Source organism: Larimichthys crocea, chromosome III (assembly GCF_000972845.2).
Source record: "Larimichthys crocea isolate SSNF chromosome III, L_crocea_2.0, whole genome shotgun sequence".
Lineage (NCBI taxonomy): Eukaryota > Metazoa > Chordata > Actinopteri > Sciaenidae > Larimichthys > Larimichthys crocea.
Window position 1 is genome coordinate 22,426,539 of NC_040013.1, and position 21,345 is coordinate 22,447,883.

At 41.0% G+C, this 21,345-nt stretch overlaps 1 protein-coding gene across 1 annotated transcript in view; it reads left to right on the plus strand.

Annotated features, from left to right (window-relative positions):
- The first annotated feature begins 10,863 nt into the window (after window positions 1-10,863).
- The window catches only part of LOC104925574 (anaphase-promoting complex subunit 1), a 40,990-nt gene continuing 30,508 nt past the window's right edge, over window positions 10,864-21,345 (plus strand). The window contains exons 1-12 of the mRNA XM_027278540.1: window positions 10,864-10,985; window positions 11,066-11,158; window positions 11,276-11,366; window positions 12,866-12,931; window positions 13,028-13,165; window positions 13,615-13,758; window positions 15,323-15,383; window positions 17,788-17,843; window positions 18,175-18,306; window positions 18,397-18,471; window positions 19,415-19,528; window positions 19,853-20,022. Of these exons, the coding sequence (XP_027134341.1) occupies window positions 10,864-10,985; window positions 11,066-11,158; window positions 11,276-11,366; window positions 12,866-12,931; window positions 13,028-13,165; window positions 13,615-13,758; window positions 15,323-15,383; window positions 17,788-17,843; window positions 18,175-18,306; window positions 18,397-18,471; window positions 19,415-19,528; window positions 19,853-20,022 (1,262 nt within the window). The remainder of the gene's footprint in view (window positions 10,986-11,065; window positions 11,159-11,275; window positions 11,367-12,865; window positions 12,932-13,027; window positions 13,166-13,614; window positions 13,759-15,322; window positions 15,384-17,787; window positions 17,844-18,174; window positions 18,307-18,396; window positions 18,472-19,414; window positions 19,529-19,852; window positions 20,023-21,345) is intronic.

Genomic DNA, 21,345 nt, shown 5'->3' on the forward strand with positions numbered 1-21,345 from the left:
GTGCTTACACTAAGCTAGACCCAACTCTGTATTTAACACAAAGACATGTCAATCTTCTCTTCTAGATCTCAGAGGGAAAGCAGATATGTGTTCCTTTTGAAGGTTAACACGACCCAAACAATCCTCAAACAAACTAATCTTGCATACAATCCTGTTGGTGCTGTGGAGCCTATGGAGATGTCAGTTCAGTTCACACAACACACAGGACCCAAACAGATCACTGAAATATTGACTTTACTTTACTTACACACCCATTAGACCACAACCACACAACACATGCTCATCAAGCCTGGGTCCTGGGGTTCCTTAATGGAGGCCGTGGTTTTTGGGTGTGGCCCTCTTTTACAGTTCAATTAGCACCACCAGAGCTCTCATGCATCCTAAATTACACTAAAATACATCAAATACCTTTGGCCTGCGATTCAGCCCCTTGGCAGACCATAGCCATGAATGCCCAACTTCTGTAGACTTTACATTAGGCAGCCCACACTCATGCACGCACAGTCACATTTCCATATAGCTCTCATTAAACCAGCACAACCACCCCCACAGTGCAACTCCGGCTGGCTCTCATGGGAACCAATTGGATTATGTTGACAAAAAAATGTTATCTATCTATCTATATTATCTATCTATTATCTATCTATATCTATCTATCATTTATCTATCTATCTATCTATCTATCTCATCTATCTCTATCTATCTATCTATCTTCTATTCTATCTACTATCTATCTATCTATCTATCTCTATCTAATCTAGTCCTAGTACATTTACTCAAGTACGTACTTATTTCCTCGTATGTCTCATCACTTCCTTCTCCCTGTTCAGGGTTGGCCTATGATGTTCACACAGTTCACACAGGATTGCAAGTTTATTACCATTAAGCTGATCATTTATTGTCGACTGTTGTTGCAATCCTACACCAGAGCTGGTTCAAGAACCAGAGCTCTTTGGTTGAACAAGTAGTACTCACTTCTCTTTCCACTATTTCTTGTTTAGAGCCACGATTTGCCAGTGTTTTTTTTTGAACCATTCATTTCACACCCACTGACCATCTCAGGTCACATTTGAGCTAAACATGGATGTATGCCTCACTTGTGGAATAAAGTACCACGCTTTGGCATCAGGTGTATGATTAAGAATATTTAAAAGTAAACATATCCGCTATGTCTTAACGTTACTTTCATTCAAACTGTTGTAGATGGTTTGATAAGTTTTTAACTGCTTAATTTAAAAAACAATGAAACAGAATTCAGGAGCATCTCTTCCAGTACCACTACGGCATGTCACATAAAGTATATAAAGGACTTAAGGACTGGCTCCACTCAGTGTGCACACGTCAATGCACTCCAATAATTAAAAGCCAATGCATAACACACATTATTTTTGAAAATGGGCCATTTGCACGCGTATAGTTGTTTTATTGTTGACTTGTAATATTTGTGTTATTTTACTTTTTAATTAAAACTCTGAAATGCACTTTTACTTTACTTTTACTTTATGAAGTGGTTGTAGGAATAAGTACTGAATTGCATTGTATCTAATGAATTTGCATTTTTTACTTTGTGCCTGCCCCTTTCAAAAACCGTTTCACCAGTGGGAGCGTCATTCTGCACGTTGTCTTTCACTGTTCATTTGGGGAATTAAGCTACGAACGAATTACCATCAGAGTGCAACTCAGTGGTCCCTCCCCAGTCGGCTGCAGTGCGTCCAGTTGTGTTTAGCAGCCCTGCAGGTAATGAAATCTGCGCGGCTGTTATGGCAGGATGCCCTCAGCTCAACAGCACAACCTGCTGCAGCTTAATGAGGTGTAATGAGGTGTCTGTTCATGGCTGTATGACGTGAGGTGTTTGAGTTACAGTACTGTAAAGTTTATTTTCCTCGTTTTCTTGGAAAAGCAGCATGAAAAGGCTCCATTATAACCCGACACAATAACAACTTGTCTAACAATTTATGTGGAACGAGGGGTATATGTTAAATGCTGTTGTATCAGTAGATCTGCCGATGACACATTTTTATACCATGCAATGTTCAGCAGAAACTATCTGACTCACTTTTAAACTTAGAGGCTTTTTCCAGACCCCAAGATGGTGAGTGAGAATCAACCCAGGTGGGCCTTGAACCACAATCCCCAGCTCCGGAGGCTGTGCCTTATCCATTAGCCACTGGGTCATCGTTTTTTCATAATATAACCAAAAAAAACACTTCATGAACTCAAACACAACACAATTACATCCTTCCTGGATGTAACAAGTGATTGAAGCCACACAAAAAAGAATGTTTTCCGTGAGGTGACACACTAATATATTAAAATAATTAATGAGTGACACCTGCCTTGACTTAAAGCGAAAACTTTATAATTGTAAGAAACATAAATACACAGGCAACTGAATAAACAGGTCACCAGGGGATGAAACAATACAGCTCCAAATGATATTAGTCCAGTTTAAGGGTACTTCACTTGAACCACACAAAGAAAATTGCCAACACCATGACAGTAAAAGACCTTATAAATAGCCATTAAATATTACAGTGTTACTGTACAATTGATAAAATGGTTATTAACAATGTTTTTGTCGAATCACATGTTGTACTTAAAGGAGAGGGGAGAAAGAAATTAAATGTCACCTTCAGTCACCAAATTCATTTAGAAATGCAGAGCACTGAGAACAGAGACAGGAAAAGAGAAATGCAGCTGTTGGCAGAGGGGATAATGAATGAAAATAATTATTTCTTGGATCATTTGAGCTCAGACCCTGTGAAGGCAAACCTCCCCTTTTGTGTTTTTTGCCTTTCTTTTCTCTCTTTAACATTTCCTTTTCGATTTTATAGAATCATTCGTCCTCCCCTTAATTTCTCTCTCTGACTCACGCGCACATACACACCACCACCAGGGAGCTCCACCGATATTGTCCGGGAGACTTAACTCTGGTCAGTTCATATGGTGTTGTTGTGCGACATCCCTCACATCCCTCAGCGCACGTACCGCCCAGACGCCTCATTTTCACTCAGGTATAATTTTTCATGACCACTTTTTTCTGAATTTTGATTTCTTAGATGCAGAAGGAGCCACATGTACGATCCCGTGTTATACTAAAGACATTTATAGTAGATGACCTGATTATATTTTGGAGAACCTTGCCAGCTTAGGCCCTAATTAGAACTTAGATGAAGTTCATGTAGTAGGATGCCTGTAATTAATTATTTGTGTTGCTAATTAAAGCACTTAGTATTCACATAAAAGCATACAAATAAAAAACAATAAAAACCTAAAAAATATTAAATAATTAATAATATTGTCGGGTTGAATCTACTGTGACTTAAAACAGACGCTGCAATTACTCTCCACTCCCCATTAACTATCATGCTTATTTATTCTTAATTGGGGTGAGAGTGATCCTCTCTGCCAACATTTATATATTCCTCCACATACCATGTTAAACATGTCTGAAAGCACAGAAAACTTGTCAGTCGAAATTGTTGTTTGTATCCACTTTTAGTAGCATCATCTTTATATTTATTTAATGAATTAGTTAAACTTAATAACATTTAATCCAGCATACTGTTTTACAGCAATTTTAGAGCAGTATTTGGTCAGCTTGTTAACTTGTTGTGTAATTTCTAGTTTTTCATTACTAAGACAAGCACCATAAGACAAGCATCTCGACCTTTGACTTTTATTTTCTCTGGAAGATGACCTGCATATTCAGTTGAAATAAACATTATAATAAACTGAATAGGAAGCAGTGCTTGCTTCCTATAAGTGTTATTACTGCATATAAATTTTTAGGTGTGGTGAGGTTAGTTTTTCCAAAGTCTTTGATTTAAAATTGTAGGATGCACATATATACCAAAGAATACATATTAATTTGTCAATTAAGTCCTCTGGACTCCATAGCAGGAAGTTGGGTACGATGAAGAATGTTAACTAAGCTGTACATCCATCATGGACAATACACATCTCCCCACCTACAGGACACTGTGTTTTATTTGCGAAGTCAGCTTCAATCCCTACCTTGCTGTCATCCTGACACTGAAGTCTGTTCCTATGGCAGCCAGAGATGCAGTAATGACTGTTTCTGTGGAATTTTGCTACCTTAAGTTACACGAGTCACGTGTGGGCCATTGAGGTCTCTCGGCGTATTAGTTGTTTGTCTTTGACTGGGTGCCAGTCTGATCTCAAACACGTGGTGTCCAGGGGCGAAGAGACCTGTTGCTGCCTTCCAAGTCATAAAGATAGCTTGTCGTTGATGTTCAATCTGCGTAAACAGACATCAGACTGGTGGCTGTGGCTCACAGGCAGAGCAGGTCGTCCACTAATCAGATCGGGCAGTTGTTCCCTGGAAGGCTGTGGCCAATGGTGTAATGAATGTGTAGCTAGATAAACTGATGAGCAGTTGGCCCTTGCACGGTAAGCCAATGCCATCAGAATGTGAATGAATATATTAAGGCTTTGAGTGGTGGAAGCTAGAAAGGCGCTATATACGTACAGCCATTACATTTACCATCTGTGGTCCTCCAACATAACACCCTCCATCTTTGACTATCGGGTGTCATATATGTGGTGTTTCCTTGGGTTAAAGCATCCACCAGGATGAGTGGGGCATGAGACCGCTCAGGCACTTGATGAACTTTGAGAGTGCTCTAATCTTGGCCAAGCGTCAATACAATATACAGCATAAGGGACCAAAGTAAGTAAAAAAAGCAAGTCACTTTACAATGCTGCTATGTGTAGGACATACAGCATCGAAATTGCGTTTCTGCTAACAGTAGGACACAGTGAGTAACAGTGAAAGAAAGATATATAAACTTATATAATAACAATTATTTTTATAGATAAGAGACACTAATATTACAGAAAGACATCGCTATTGCTATAATTAAGTGGTGATGGTTTTAAATTTTGACTTACTGTTAACAGGCAAAGTCAATAATTTGAGAAGTGGCAGGGCCTGTTATAGGGGGGTCGCAGTGTCCAGCGTTTGTGGCGCGGCGGAAGAAGGGCAGTGCTAGGGGAAAGGGCATCAGACTCCTGACACTTAACCTTCCTGGACCCACCATTGACCTTTGACTTACAATTTTCCACAGCCAGATGATGATGATGATGGAGCACGTGATGATCTGTAGAGATCCTCCTCCTTGCTGAAGGCAGCCAATCAGCAGCGAGCAGGACGGGGAGGCGGCGCTGATTGGCTGGTCGCGCAAAAAGGAAGCGGACGAGTCGGCCAGCAAAGATGTCCGCGCTCATTGAAAACCTGCCTCGGCTCTCTCTCTCTCCACAGTTGGCAGCTGAAGCCGAGCCGTTTTAAATGTTGGCACTGGCGACGACGCTGGATCAACCACAAGGGAAGAAAAGGGACTCCGCGACAAGAGCCAGACTTTTCCTATTAGCAGGTGAGCGGCTCGGGAGCTAGCTGCAGCTACGTTAGCCGGCGTGCTAACCGGGTTAGCTCAGCGTGCTAACACGAAGAGCAAGCCACAGCTAACTGACTGTCAACATGTGTGTTTTGCAGCTTACGCATCACTCTGCCTGTCACGGGCTGAGTTTTGGACATTTTAGTTTAGTTGAAATACACCTAGCTTCGCTGCTAGCAGTAGCGTCTGTCAACAGTAGAAATAATAGTTTAGTTGAGCTAAAGCTGCTAAAATGTCTTATTGTACTGGGCTAATAACAATATAATGAAACGGTAACGTTAAGATTTAAATATCTACTTAAGTGATTGGAATGAGAGAAAAAAGTAATAAATATAGGTTGGATATGCTCAAAGCCTTAAATTGCTTTTATTTTGAAAGGGACTTCATAATACAATAATTTGACAACAGCTATAAATAAATTACAATCTCTGACATTTAAGTTAAACTCTTTATGTGGTCTTTGTGCTGGCATAAGGTTGTTTAGTCAGTACAGTGTGGTACGTAAGTCAAGTCTACAACAAGTTTAATATAAGTAATAAAATAATGATGCTTGCATAAAGTTGTCACTATCTACTTAAACCCTCATGCCATGTTCACCTCCTCCAGTGAATGATGGCCTGGTCTCTCCCTGTTCGTTCAAGGCAATCCAGATTTTCTTGTTTGTTGTTCCCCGTTGGTCGACTCAACTCAACTCAAACTTTATTTATAAGCAAATTTAAAAACAACTGGGTTGATCAAAGTGCTGTACAGGTATATACATACCTATATTAGAACAAAGGTTAAGAAAATGCCAAGATACTTAAACTTGGTTAAAAGCCGGAAGAAAGGTGGTGTTTTAGGGAGGATTTAAAACCTCAAATGATCCGGCAGATCGGATGTGCCAGGGCAAGTTATTCCAGAGCCTAAGGGCCGCCCACAAAGGCTCGGTCACCTTTTCAGTTTTGTTATAGGGGCGATCAGTAGCAGCTGACTCGAGGATCTCAGTGTTCTGGCGGGGGTGTGGATGTGGAGAAGCTCGGTCAAATACTGGGGGCTGAGACACAAGGAAAAAACAAACAGTAATAATTTTGAAATCTATTCTAAAAGCACCTGGGAGCCAATGTAGCAGCGCCAGGACAGGGGATATGTGGTACGTGCTTTCGAGCCTGTACACAGCTGCGCAGGCGGTGCAAGAGTTGCGGTCCAGGCCAAAAAAAGTGAGTTGCGGTAATCCATCTCGTATTATAAAGCATGGATTACAGTCTCCAGATCTTTACGGGCGGTTCCTTTTACTTTTGATAAAATCCTCAAATGATAAAAGCTGTTTTTCACGACCGAGCTGGAGGACACCAGCTCCTACCAGAGCAGGGGCGGCCCTCTCTACCTTTAAAAATAAAAACTCCTGAACCTCCAGCTCTTCAGAGAGAGCTCCTCCACACTACCAACAACTAGATGTGTAATCTAACCCTTAGAGAATTGTCACGGCACTTACGCTTTCTTACCACTGTACCTTGATTGTCTCTCTTCTCTTAATCGCTTTGGATAAAAGCATCGCTACATGACTAATGTAATAGTAATTAGTAGTTTTGAATAATAGTAGTAGTGTAAAGTATATTAACGTTATTTTTAGTTCTATTATATACGTTCCATTAGAATATGCTTAGTTCTATCTTTACATGGTCTTTCTTTGGTTCTATGGAAATGGTATATACTTTGGATCTTGGTTTCCTAGACGTTTCTTTTATACGTTACGTCATAGTACCTGTTACATTTAATGATCTAAGTGTGGAAACGTCTTCCTCACCCCTTTTTCTTCCAAAATATGCTGATATCTGGAACTCATGTCGGAAGTCGTGTATGAAGAGACAGCCACGTGATCGCAGCAGGGGAATTGCAGTCGTTTGTCCCGTTTGGCCGCGAGCACTGCAGGAACCATCCAAATGCCTTCAACCTGCAGCTCAGAGAGCTCCAGCCCGCCTCCGAGCTCTGGTCGTCAGACGGTGCCGCCGGCCTGGTGGGGTCCCTGCAAGAAGTCAGTCTGCAGGGAGAGAGAGGGTGAGATGTGATATCAGGCGTCTATTGCTTCCTTCAACCCAGTAGTTGACATAATAACTGCAGTAGATAGTACAGAACAAGTTTGTCGGTGAGGTAATTTCACATCAATTCTTACTCCTGAAAGTAAAATTCTAGATAAACTAGTACAGTCGTGTTTTGTGTATGTATTCCGCATACTGTACTGCCGTATCAACATGTTTTGATTTGCAGGAATGCTGGCAGCTCAGGAAAGGCTTCATGGAGTCAAAAGAGGAGGATGTGGAGTTTGAAGAGGGGCTCTACACTGCAGGAACTTGGTCGTCTGGAGCCAGGGCAGTCGGACCCAAGCCTCCAATGTATACAAGGCCTTCACGGTCGACAGCCCAGTGCAGCAGGTCGGTTACTGAATGCTGCTCTACCGTACAGTGGGAATTAATTGTGATTGTCAGGATTTTTCTAAGAGTTGACGCTGTCTTTTCTTGTGTCTCCAGGCCTTATGGTGTAACTTTGCTGTTCCTCAGAACAAGAAAGAGGGTACTGCATAATTTAAACCCAAAATATCAATTCTTGTTTTAAATCTTTTCACCAGAAGTTCATAAAAAATTATATATTGTTAATGTTGCTTCACGAGGGAAGTGGAGCAGACAGTGTGTATCATCCAGAGCAGCTGTGTCAACGTTCACACTGTGACCGGGAAGGATTTCATCTCGCCACTACCTTTCCAGGTGAGGGCGGAGGGAGACACTGATGTGAACCTTGTTAACCACAAGAAAAGTGCAATCAAGACTTTAAAAAAGAACTAGTATCTGCTCAGTAAGTGTCAGCCTTTAAACATTTTCCTCTAACCTGTCATATCTGTAAAGAGTCATATTTATGAAATTTTGGCTTTTATTCAATTTATGGCTTTTTCCACTGAAGAAAAAGTCCCTAGCTGTTTCTTTCTACATGAATACTGGATACTGGTGTGTGTGTGTGTGTGTGTGAAGTTAGTGTTAGTCAGATTGGTGGTATTCCTCAGGGCTGAACCATTGTCTGGCTAACCAATAATGGAAATTTTGGATCGCTGACAATTGGAATGAACCCCATCAATACAGATGCCTGTGTGTGTGTGGTGTGTGTGAGACATCCTTGCTTGTGTTTGTGCACATACTGAACTAGACTGAGGATGTTTTTGTAGGTGGAAATGTGTATCTGTGTTAAGCGTGCACATGTATATTTTAGGGTTATATCTGTGTGTGTATTGCTCGTATTAGTCAGGTGTAATTTGTTCATGGTGTGTTTTTACATCTACCTTGTAGAACAGATTTGTGGGCCGCTCAGAGGAAATCATGTTTCTTCTGTGTTTGTTTCTTTGCTGGAGGCCTGTGAAGTGGTGACGGTTGGACTTTACCAGCGGAAAGATTTGACATCCGCTCTTATTAATGATTGAAATGATTTAAGAGGCAAGCAAACCACAGGTTGGTGTTTTAAACGGAGCAAGAAAATCCTGGGAGAGCTCGGTAACGGGATGTACCCCCCATGTGGGTGTCGTAGTTACTGAAACCAGCTCTAGTTTGGAAGTGGCAAGAAAACATTTCCTTATTAGATAAAATAAAGTTATATTATAGAATATACGCTGCAAATTTTCGCTTTCAAAATCTAATATTAATTTGATTATTAAACTAATTGTTTGAGCTATAAAATGTCAGATATAGTCAGATTGCTTGTTAAAATTGGAGCATTTAGCCACTAAAAATAATTTGACATTTCCCTCAGGAGTTGGAGGAGACCAAAAAGGAGCTAAAAGAGATATTGAACCTGCCAGGTGGCCAAAAACATGACTCCAAATGAATGATTTTTCTCCGGATATGTCAATGTGTGTTCATAAACATCAGTTATTGCGATTTAAAGACGCCTTTAGGTCATCTACAAGTCTGGAAGCTGGTCAAGTTGTAAAATCAAGTAAAATGCAAATGTTAGATGTTATTATAACAACATGTTTTCTGTCTGTGTTTTGTCTCCTCCAGGTCTCAAATGTGTGGGCAACCAAGTTCGGACTTTTGTTTAGAACGAAAAAACTCTGCGACTGACCCACAACTCAGCCCCCCCGGGTACAACTAACACTCACACCCATGTGCATACACAAGCTCATGGCACACGGGTCCAAACACATGTGAAGTGATGCAGTCATTTATAAAAGTCTTAACCTGAACAAATGTGTGTATACCAAAGACAGCCTCCTCACACACATACAAATATACAAACCAGTGTCATTTTGGCAGGTAACTGAGGTTTTTTTTCCTCTACAGGGAACCTTGCCCACGGTGTTCAGCATGCTGCATCCTCTAGACGAATCACACCAGTAGTGTCTAAACCTACAGGTACAACACACATTTCCCTCTCTCTCCTGTCTCACGCTGAATGAATAATCACCATGTTTTGACCCGATTCTGTGTATGTGTGTTTTTTCCAGGTCTGTTTGAAGGCTCCCGTGTGCAGTACGCATCAGACGCCACCATGAAGATAGTGTTCACCTGCTGTCAGCCTTCTGTAGTCGTCTCCTATGACACTTCAAGGAATACACTCCGTCTGGATCCTGCGCAAGGTCACCCGATGTGAGGATCACACAGACACACACACAAACACAAGAGTTCCTGTCCCTAACTCCAGCCTCTTACCTCCATCAGGAGCGTTCCTCAGTCCTGCGGCTGTGCAGCTGATCCAGTTGGCACACCCTTAGGTCTGATGGCATCGGCTTCCTGACCTCTCACCTCCGTAATATCTCCGCCTGGACACCCCTGGTGGCAGCGGGGCGACTGGGCTCGGTCCCGGACTGGGACAAGGTAACGAATGTGATGTTGTATGCGTTAAGCGTGCATTATTAGTTGATCATTAAAAGCAACTCTGGTCTCTTGCTGCTGCCTGATTGCCTCCTTGGTTTTCTGCTCCTATGTAGTTGTGCTGTCGGTACCAGTCTCCTCTCCACTACAGCCTCTGCACAGCACCACAGAACAGGATAATGTCATCTTCCCCAGAGAGTACATTCCCGCATTCATTCTCCAAGTATATCCACATGGCTGCCCTGAGGTAGAGGCTCGGTTATGACACGGTTGGGTACGAGGTCATTTTACAGATGCTGATTAGCTTTTATTGAATATGTTCAGATCAAAATGTGTAAAAATTAAAACTTTTCTTGGACGCAAGATTGGGTAGTTCTGTCCTTAAACTTTAGCAATTGCCCGCTGAGATTAGTTAACCTAATCCAAACGTAAATCTGTAAAGTATGTGCGTCCTCGTTGGCTAGAAAACACTTCTCCACGTGTGACCCGTGGCCAAAACCTTTTCCTATTCTCTTCCGTTCCAGCCGCGCTCACTCTCCAGGCATGGCGGCTCCGTCCTTTTCAGGCGCGCTCGATTCAACACTCTTTCCACAGCCCGTCCCCCAGGGGGCACCATGGCTTTTACCGTCTCCCAACAGCACAGTCAACGAGACAATGGTGGTGCCGGAGATGGAGCCCTACCCGACCTATGCATGGAGCAGCTGTGGAGTGAGACGGTCACAGCTAGCTGTCACAGGTAGTTAAGCTGTAATTAGTTTGCCCCGGCTTTCTTTTGTTCTTGTTGCGCATGAATCGTCCACCTTGTTGCTTGTTCAGGGAGATGAGCAGCCCGGCGTCTAAAGTGTTCCTGACCACTCCTCTGCGAGAACCACTACCTCTGTTTCCTGGTGAGTCTCACCAACAGCTCAGGTCAGGACAAACATACACATATATGAACAATCACTAGCTGCAACAATTGATCAGCCACTGATAGTCATAGTCATGATGATAGCTAACATTCTATTTACATTTCCACTGTTTCCACAGATGTGTGAAGTTCATTGAGAGCAACGATACGTCGCAGCTCATCTTCGCCTCTGTCACAACCATCCCTGCCAAAGATGCAGAGCCTCTGCAGGTTAGATTACAGTTTTAAGCTTTTTGAGATTTACAGTAGGTGTTATTTATTCAGGAGGTAGTTTTTGATATCTCCAGATCAGGAATGACAAAAAAAAAACACAGAGGGAAAGAATGGCACTTTATTAGGTAACCCTGTACAATCTAATACAAACCAATATTAACTGTTGTGAGTCGTATTAAAGGTGTTTTTAATATTCTCCCCCTCCATGTACAAACAAACAGAACTCCAATACAACAACAGCTTTACCTGATACATTTGAATGTCACATTTCCGATAATGTAAAACATAAATTAGATGTATGTACACTGGTTTCAAAGAGGTACAATTGCAATAGATGATTGTTCGTTTGCCGTACGAAGAATTAAGATGGATGTTCAGTTACTTCCGTTTTCCACCACTGAAAACTGTGATACATGATATTAGAAATATTCTGTATGTGTCTGAAAACAAAGCAGGTCGCAGCTCTGATCATTCACAGAAAGACTCCTCTGCTTTCACTCTCTGTGTTTTGTGATATCTGTATGTATTTCAGCACCGGGCCGAGGCATCATCATCATATTTATTTAACATCAAATTGTTGTGTGGGAAGTGTGAAGTTGTGAACAATTGCGTAGGAGGCCTTACTGTATCCTCTTTAATTCAGAAGGATGTTTATGAGTGTGTTATATTTAGTGAGCTAAACCTCTGCCTCGAGGACTTCATTAAAAATCATCTCAGACCAGAAATTCATACAACCACTCTTAATGACGCCACTTTATTGATGAGCTGCACTGTGCAAGTCAGTTTGAATTTTAGTTTTTAATTTTGGATATCAACTCTAGTTTACCTGTTAGTGAAAAGCTTATTCTTTTCACAGTTTTAGTTTGTATTAGTTTAGGTTTTTTACATTTTAGTTGATTTTATATGATGAAGAATCCTTTCTGGGAGTATTATCCGCGCACACAGTATTATCATGACTGAACATGGTACAAGGTCTTATTATGTGGGCACGTCTAAATTAACACCGCAACATGAAAGATTGTTACCTTGAACAACTGTCACACCTGTGACTGAGCACCTGAAGCTTATTACAGATATTAAACTGAATGCAATATTATATAAGATAAACATAAGACTTTAATCAAGTCGCTTTGGATAAAAGCGTCTGCTAAATGCAATGTAATGTAATGTAATGTAATCCCACGTCAGGGAAATTCACTTGTCACAGCAGCACAAATCACAAAAGTGGATAAGAAGTTACTCATAAACAAGAAAGTCATGAAGTCGTGCTGGTGTTAAAGAGTCTCACAGCTCTTGGAATGAAGGAGTAGCATGTTGTTACTGAAGGAGCTGTTTAAGGCCTGCACAGTCTCATGCATATATTACAAGCTTCTACTCTCAAAACAAATATTTGAAGTCATCTAGAAAACCTCATCAAGAACATTGTTAAAACATTACAGTGAAAGAAACTGTAACCCCTAGTGACATAACATTAACAATAAATCTTTGCTCCTCAGAATATAGACGCCATGCTGGTCCTGGAGGCCTGTGGCAGTCTGGTTCTCTACACCGGAGTCACCAGGGTAAGACTCGATCAGATTAGTTTGATGCACAGCAGTCTTTTCATGCCCGAGATAACAATTAATTCTGGTCTGTCCTGTCTCTGCTTGTCTCTCCAGGTGAGTAAGGTGTTTGTCCCTGGCCTGCTGTCGCCGAGCTTCAGTATGACCAACCACCTCTCTCACCTCAGCACGCCAGCGGAGAACGTCAGCACGCCGGCTAACGCTGGCAGTCGACATCTCCAAAGACTGGAAGAGGTACCGCTGTGTGTTGTAAACATATCATTCTTTATGCATTAATATTTTAAGATTGCACCACTGTTACTTGACTTCATGTCTGTGCATTTTTTTTCTTGTATTATCTGCACACAGTTAGTATAGTATAGTTATATAGTTATGCCGCCATTCAATCTTCTTCTGTCTGAGAGACAATTTCCACAGAGCAAGTTAATCGGTCACAGTAAACATCGAGGCATGATTTGGTTTCCTGTTTTATAATTGCTGCTTGAAATAATCAGGAAATGATCTCTCCAACACATTACACCTCACCTCACTGTACTGTTACACCCATTTTAAATTTTTTAAATTTATTTACGACCTATTTTAGAATTTGCATCCCGTCACCTCACGTTGAACTGACTTTATTTCCTTTTTCTCTTTACTTATGCTTCATGTCTTTTTTTTATTTAATTTCCCCTCTTCTCCAGGCTGTCATGCCTTCACCAGTGTTAGAACTGAGGGGTCCAACCATCAAACACTATGAAGCTTCGTTTTTAGAAGACTACACCTTCCAACAAACCACGCCCTACATCCACGCCTTGCGGGACCCCGTCTGCAACCGCGTTACTCTGGTAGGTTTTCTCCTGGCAACAGTGGTTACAAGGAGTGGTCTGATGTGTAGTTGGTTTAAATCGTGCTTTGGGCATCGAATGCATTAACATGAAACTAACTTAAAGTACATTTACTTTGAGGAATAGGCTCCTCGTTAGCTTGAGGTTATTCGCCTGTTACGATTTGAGCTGGATGAACAAGACTTTACTAGAAACCGTCTAAAGCTGACACCGAAATAATATTCTGAGTAACCTTTGAGGCAAATGTAGGGCTTACTGTTCCAGAATTAATTAATGTTTCATATTAGAACCTTCTGCAATAGTTTAATATACAAGGAGATGCCTGTTCGATATCTATTCAGTTCAGTGTAGAAGTGCGTTCAATTGAACCTTAGCTGCAGTCGAGATCAGTCATCGAAAACCACTCTGAGAGAATCTGCCTCAAAGTGTTAATTCTGGTCAGTGACGGTGGTGATGTTCGTGTGTCTGTGTGATTTAAGCCTGTTGAATGAAAGCCACAAAGCACTGAGCCTTTGTGCGTGTTCAGTCAGTCCTGTCAGACTTGTTATAGACAGTTTCTTCAGCCCTGGGACTCTACAGAATACACACATTAAGAGGACGTCACTGCTTCTTTCTCTCTCACACACATAAACAGAAACGACCCCGTGTAAAGGTGCAAAACAGTGTCTGCAGGCTGCTGCTTTTATTTATTTATTTTTGACACATTGCCTCTGTTCATTGATTTTCCCTTTGACCCCTTGATGTGTCAATCTCAGGACTAATTGTTTCAAAGCACCAGATGCTTTTTGTATGTTGTCAGGCCGGTGATTTATTTTCTTATCAGGGGTTTTTTGTTTCTCATCAGTTCAGCAGTTCTGAGAAACTCTGACATTAAAGTAACAAGGTGTGGTCTGTTTTTTTTTTTTTTTTTTTTTTTTTGTCCAGAACACAACTATTCAAAATGATATGATGGTGCATAGAATTGTGATTACCGTTCAGTCTCCACTGGACACACACACATCTAAACGGCTTGAAACTCTGAAGGACTTCCAGCCAGACCTCACCTGCTGTGACACCTCTGAGCGAACGGCAGCAGTTGTGTGATTCAGCGCTAGCCTTTGGGTCTACGTGGTGTACGCGGAGACAATGAATCATTGCACACACCAATTTATTTTTCTATTAAATAAAAAGCCGTGTTTTTGCTTCTCTTGTCGAGGTATTTCATTGCTGCGCGATAAACAACGGGCGTCTTTTCACAGCAGGCGTTTGGACATGCGTAAATAATAAGATTAATGATGGTTGGATTCCATTTGGCTGCTTCGGTTTCAGGCTCTTGGTAATTGTGCATGCTGTCTCACTGTCAGGGCTTAGTGAGACACTTGAATAGAACTAATGTTGTTTGTCACACCTGTGCTCTTCTTACTTTTCCTAAATCAAAATGTCTGCTGTTTCCGCTGTATGAATAGATTTATGGTTGAATGTAGGATTTACTGTAAATGGCTTATTGAATGAAAACGGAGCTGATTCAGTTTTATATTGAACTGAAAATATAGAAATTCAATTTGTTCACAATCTGTCTCTCTAGGAACTAAGCAGTGGTACGATGCTGAGGATTTCTGTCCCAGAGATTGCTACCTCAGAGCTGGGTGAGACACACACACACACACACACACACACACACACACACACACACACACACACACACACACACACACACACACACACACACACACACATCCCTGTAAAATGGATGCAGAAAGACAAACATGAAATGGGTATAGGTATTGCAGCTGCTGTTGTTCATCAGTAATGCTTTCTGTCGTTGAAATGTACTTTTTTAAGTGAGACACACACACACACACACACACGCACACACACGCACACACACACACGCACACACACACACGCACACACACAGACGGCTGAGTCAGAGCAGTTAGCTCGTGGAAATTAGGTTTGAGAGCTGCCCTACGTTACACAGTGACGTATAATCTTGATTTATTGAGCATGCCATTACAAGACACGCACACACACTGCATCCCACTGATAATGGTTAAGCCACTACATCAGTGAAGTTTCAATGTGGAGCACTGAGTGTAAAATCTGATGCAAAGGAAAAGTATTTTGTTGTCATGCCAGTTTTTTGAAATCTTTAAATTTATTTTTCTTCTTAATTATCTGTGGCAAACTCGGATCTTTATCATCTCCATTTGGAAATGCGATGCACATGTAAATGTAAATTAAACCTTTAGCACATGCAAATAATGAACTACTAATAACTACAGGAAGGCTTATGTGTGTGGATGAATTGACAGATGTATTCAGCAGGGAAATGCATCGTGTGGGAACCACATCCTGTTTGCTCTTTGCATCAATAAAATCTGAATCTTTTCTGGCAAAGTAAAGCACTTGTTTCTAAAGTAGAGCGCAGATATCGATGTCTGATATCACTCTGTGATCTCATACATGCATCACATTATTTACACTGAGGTCCATAAGCTTGACGTTAGAGTTGGTCCACCAATCATGTCTGCATGTTTTCGCTCAAATTTAAAGGCTGTTTTGCCGTCAAGCTGTTATCGTCCTCCAGTAGGTCTAATAAAAACAGATAAATCTATCATTCATTCATTCGAGTGTCTCTTTGCTGAGACAAACAAGTTGCACTCTTTGTTACTGACAAGTGATGCCACTTCCTTTCTGGGTGAAAGTGTAACTGAGTCACTCCAACTCTTCGGCATTGTTCAAATTCAATTGTTCCGAACTGGCCTCACAAAACTATTCCAGGATTTTTCACCACCTTGTCGGAAAACAGTCTCAACATGAAATGTTGTGTAAAACACTAGCTGTCCGGTAAATGATTGTATCTGCTTGTCTCCTCTGTGGTGGAATGGACAGACTCCAGTTCTTGTAAATGACTTGTCGCTGCAGACGCCGACCAAAAAGCTTTGCTTTCCATCTGATTTTAGCTGATAATCAATGACTTAAAAATAATTAACATGCATTACATTGAAAAGTATGTTTTTATTTTCAGTTAAAGCAGATTTCTACTGGTGACTCTTTTACTTTTAATGGGTCCCTGGCTCTGACTACAGACCTTTTTAAGTTTCTTAAGCTCTTCTAACTTTTGTCAAAGCTTCTTTGTTTTTTCTTAAAAAGCGTCCGCATCACTAAGTCATGTGTAGGACTCCGGCTGCCTTGTGCGCTCTACCTTTCTATCTCTGCGTTGCTCCCCATTATTTAGTAATCGATCCTACAGACGAGGCTTTCTCCCCCTAATGAAATGGCATTTATCCACCTCTTCCCTGACCTTTCCCACTCTGCATGTCCAATTAAGATTGCCTGGTGATGTTGATTAGGTATCTGATTGGTCAGAGTTGTAAGGAGACACAGTAACCCTAATTACTCTTGTGGTGGTGCTTCTTTTTTAATTTCCTTTTTTTGTTTTCTGATGTTAAAGAGAAGAGGCCAGTCACCCAGATTGGGGATCGTCAAAAACAATTCAGTTCAAATGAATTAATCGTTTCATTTTTCCATTACTGATGGTGGAAACGCGCTATGGTCTTCTCATACGGTGTCCAGCATTCATGCATTTGTTGGAAACTACTTAAACGTGACACAAACCAGTTATCTCTATCTGAGGTGAAAACACTTTGAATAAAACAACTTTTAAACATATTTTTCATATGAATAAAAATTTGTACCAAATGGAAGCACAATACTTGACCATTAGGGTAATTTTTCTTTCAGCATGTTGTTTTCATTATTACAAAGTCAACAGTAGAGAGACAACAGAGAGAAAGTGAAGGTAGAGGAAAATCTTTGTCACTGTTTGTCACCCAGGCCGTCGACGGCATCATCGTCGTGCTTTTTAAAATAAAAGTAACTTGGGACTTTGTTTAACGAATGCATCAACCTTTTTTAGAATATATCCCTGAATTGAGAATATTACTTCAATAAAAATGTCAATAATTATCTTGTTCATTGCAAAGAAAGGAGAAAAACTTTTTTGTAAAATGTATATTGTCTGTTTTCTCCTCCGATTTATTTCAGTGAGGAAATGCCTTCAGGCGATTCGTTTCATCCTGCCCAAAGAAGCTGCCATGAAGGTTTGTAGAGCTGAGGGTTCATTTTGGAGAAAAAAAACTATACATCATTGGTCCGCATGTGTGGACAAACCAAAAGTATGGTGGCACGGCATTATTTTTAGGTCAAAAGCAACATGCCAATTAAAGTAACCTGTAAATGTGGAATACAGAATCAGACTTCTCTTAATCACAGTTTTGGATGACTAAAATGACATGAATCTGAATTGATATAAACACTTTCCTTTAAAATAAATACATTTTTGTGATAGGGAAGAAACGGTGCGTTAGATTTCAGGTTGGACAATTCATTAAATACTGTAAAAAAAAAACTGTTCACATGTTATTTGTGCAGGTTTTGGTGAAGTGGTATAACATTTACAACGCCCCTGGTGGTCCCAGTGCTCACGCAGAGTGGAACCTGTTCGTCACGTGTTTCATGATGCTGATGGGCTACAACACTGAGCGCCTCACCTGGACACGAAACGTGAGTCAGGTGAAAGTGCGAACCCTTAGCTTCAGTAATACACGTGACTTGACCTTGATCTCTGTGCTCCACACTCTTTTTTTTTCCCAGCTGCATTTTGAAGTGCCTCTCTCGCCGGTGATTGCAGCCAAAAAGGCTCGTCCTTCTGATGGAGGCTCTGATGAGGTGCGTGACTGATGTCTGATCCGTTGTGACGTTTGTTGCACAATTAGCACACATCGTCGTCTTTGACGTCTATTTTAAGATAACTGGTAGACCTGTAATCGCTGAAGGGACAATGTCTGCTACGTTGTGTTTATGTGATTGAATTGACTGCACCGGGAAAGCCCAACGTCGAAGACAAACTTGATTAACCCAGATAGATTTCAATGCGTGACATAATAGAGAAAATAACCAGTAGTCTGTCCTACAGTCCTAAACACACCCCAGTACTTTGTGTCTGTTTGTTCTCATCAGAGACAAACACAACAGTCAAATGTCAATCAGCTGGAGGCTTAGGCTGTGCTGTGTGTGTGTGCCTGTGACCTGAGGAACTGCATGAGCCAGATTAAATTTAAGCATGCTGCTGCTGTCAGCCTGAGACCTCTGAGCTCTGTTTCTTCCAGATGGTTCATAATTCAGCTTCATGCTGCCCACATTTGGTGATGGTACTGCAGCCACAAAACCAACATAAAATACATTATTATTAGGGATGCACGATACTATTGGTGTCATTCGTTTCAGCCGATAAAAGCCCGGAGTTAAGATTTCTTTGAATATGACAGGATGACGACGTGGAGGTTTCCTTTTAAAGTGTCTGAACAGCCAGCAAATCAAACCATGATCTAGATATGGACTTTTGCTTCATATGTGAATTTCGCAGCCAGTTTTTCCCACATGCTTGGAAGGAGAGGCTGAGGCACGGTATAGTGTTCATTTGGTTGCAATCTGCAACTTCACAGCTAGGTGGCACTAAATCCCACACACTGGATCTTTTTTTTAAGAGCTGCCACCCCGATCATTACAACGAAATTTGTTAAGAAGAAAGAGAGGCACCAGTGAAAAAAAAGACGTGGTGAGAGAACTCACCTCTTTACTGTCTTTTTTTCTCTGTCTCCTCTCTCTGAAGGACTGGGACTACTTGTTGGGGTCTCATTACCAGCGTCAGATGAATTTCCAGCCTGTCTGCCGTCCAGTAGATTCCAACAATATTCTCATCACAGACACCGAAGGCCTGTCCTCTGTAAGTAACTCACTCTGAATGGATTACATTTAGTCTCGATTTAGTCTGTTTGTTTGGGGGATATGGGTCAAACTAAGATGGGTATGACGCACTCTGCTTAAAAAAGACTTTAGGTTGCGTAGATTCAGATGCATCTTACTGCATACAAACAACACTGAAGGTAGGAATGAGTTTATATGTTGCAATGGATAAATGGCTCAAACGTCAACTAGTACAAATAACATTAATGCTACTGCTACGTCTTGTACATCTTTAACGTCCCTTTCTTTCTACTACACACACTATTTTAACTTTTTTTCTACTTCCTTCTTCCTTTTGTCCTAGGTGTCCTCTCCCTCTAGTCCGTCTCTGAAGTTGGACAGTTCAGCTCCGCTCTTCCCTCACATTCCTGCTCTTTTCTACGTACTTCATCTGCTCTATCAGGAGCTGCAGCTGGACGAGCTGCAGAGAGCAAGAGCCTCATCACTGGTCTGTTTGCTGCAACAGCTGGCCAGGTAACCATTACCTGTGTGTGTGTAGGTGTGTGTGTGTGGGTGTGTGGGTGTTTTTTATTTTTATTTTTTATGACTTTATTAGCTGCTTCATGGAAGGAAAACAACATGCGAGTAGGATGGCCAGATGAATAAATTGAGGAGTATATGAGGAGTAAAGGAACGCTCACATAGACCTGAATGATTGTGAAACATCAGGAAAAGCAGGAACTGTTGCTTAATATAAAAAAAAAAAGAGATTTGTGGCAATTATTGCAACAAAACAAAACAAAAAAAACTCCACTAGTTTACGTTTCACTCGGCTACGCTGAGTGAACATTTAATTGTTTTCAGTGAAAGCTTGTGTGTAATCAAGGCACTTTAGTGATGTGTGCTGAACTCCAACAGGCTGTCAAGTGACCGCTGTGATTGGTGACCGTGACAATAACAGAATAGGTTGAGTGGGAGAGTTAAGCGCTCTTCATAGTAATTGGAATGTGTTCTTTGGTATGTGGGCTGTCGTGAAGCGTGGCGCAAATTTTTTACACTCTTACTGCTTCATCAGGCTAAAAATGACAACCCGATTGTTTTATTAATGTTTTAACATAAATTCTATATTCAGGGAATTTTTAAAAAGCCGACATTAGGGCTCCAGTTTGCAGCTGTAGCCGATATTTCTTAATTTTTGAGACGGGAATTTTTTGCCCAAGGAAAATGACACGTTAAAACTTGTGGGCAAAAATCACACTTGATGGTGCTACATCCATCCAGAGGACCGGATTAGTCAGCAGTGACTGGAAATTTGACGTCACTGTCTACACCACATTCATCTTCCCACAAGATGCTGACTTACACTAGACGGTACAGTTTTATAATTAGATTTAGATACTTAAAATACATGATAAGATTCTTATTTATCTTCGTGCAGTAACAAAAATACTTGTTTTTCCCTGGGCTGAAAATAAATAGTCACAATATCATCTATTATCATGGATTCTTTTCCATTTATCTCAATACAACTTACCCCTGTCATCTTTGGCATTGTGTACAGCTGCTCACCACCCAAACCAGCAGATGCACGCACTGTACATAAGAAACATTAATTACAAAACGTATCAAAGCTACACACAAACAATATGCAGATGTGCTAATAGATTAATATATCTAAAAATATACACAAGGTAACAAGGCCATAGATAAATATGAATGCAAAGAGAAAAGTAGCAGCAAAGAGGGCTGAAAGTGAAGGATTTAGATAGATTTAATGATTAATTTTACAGGCATTCGTTAAGATAACTGTACACTCATTAACTATTTAACACAGCTTTGTGTGTGTGTGTGTGAGAC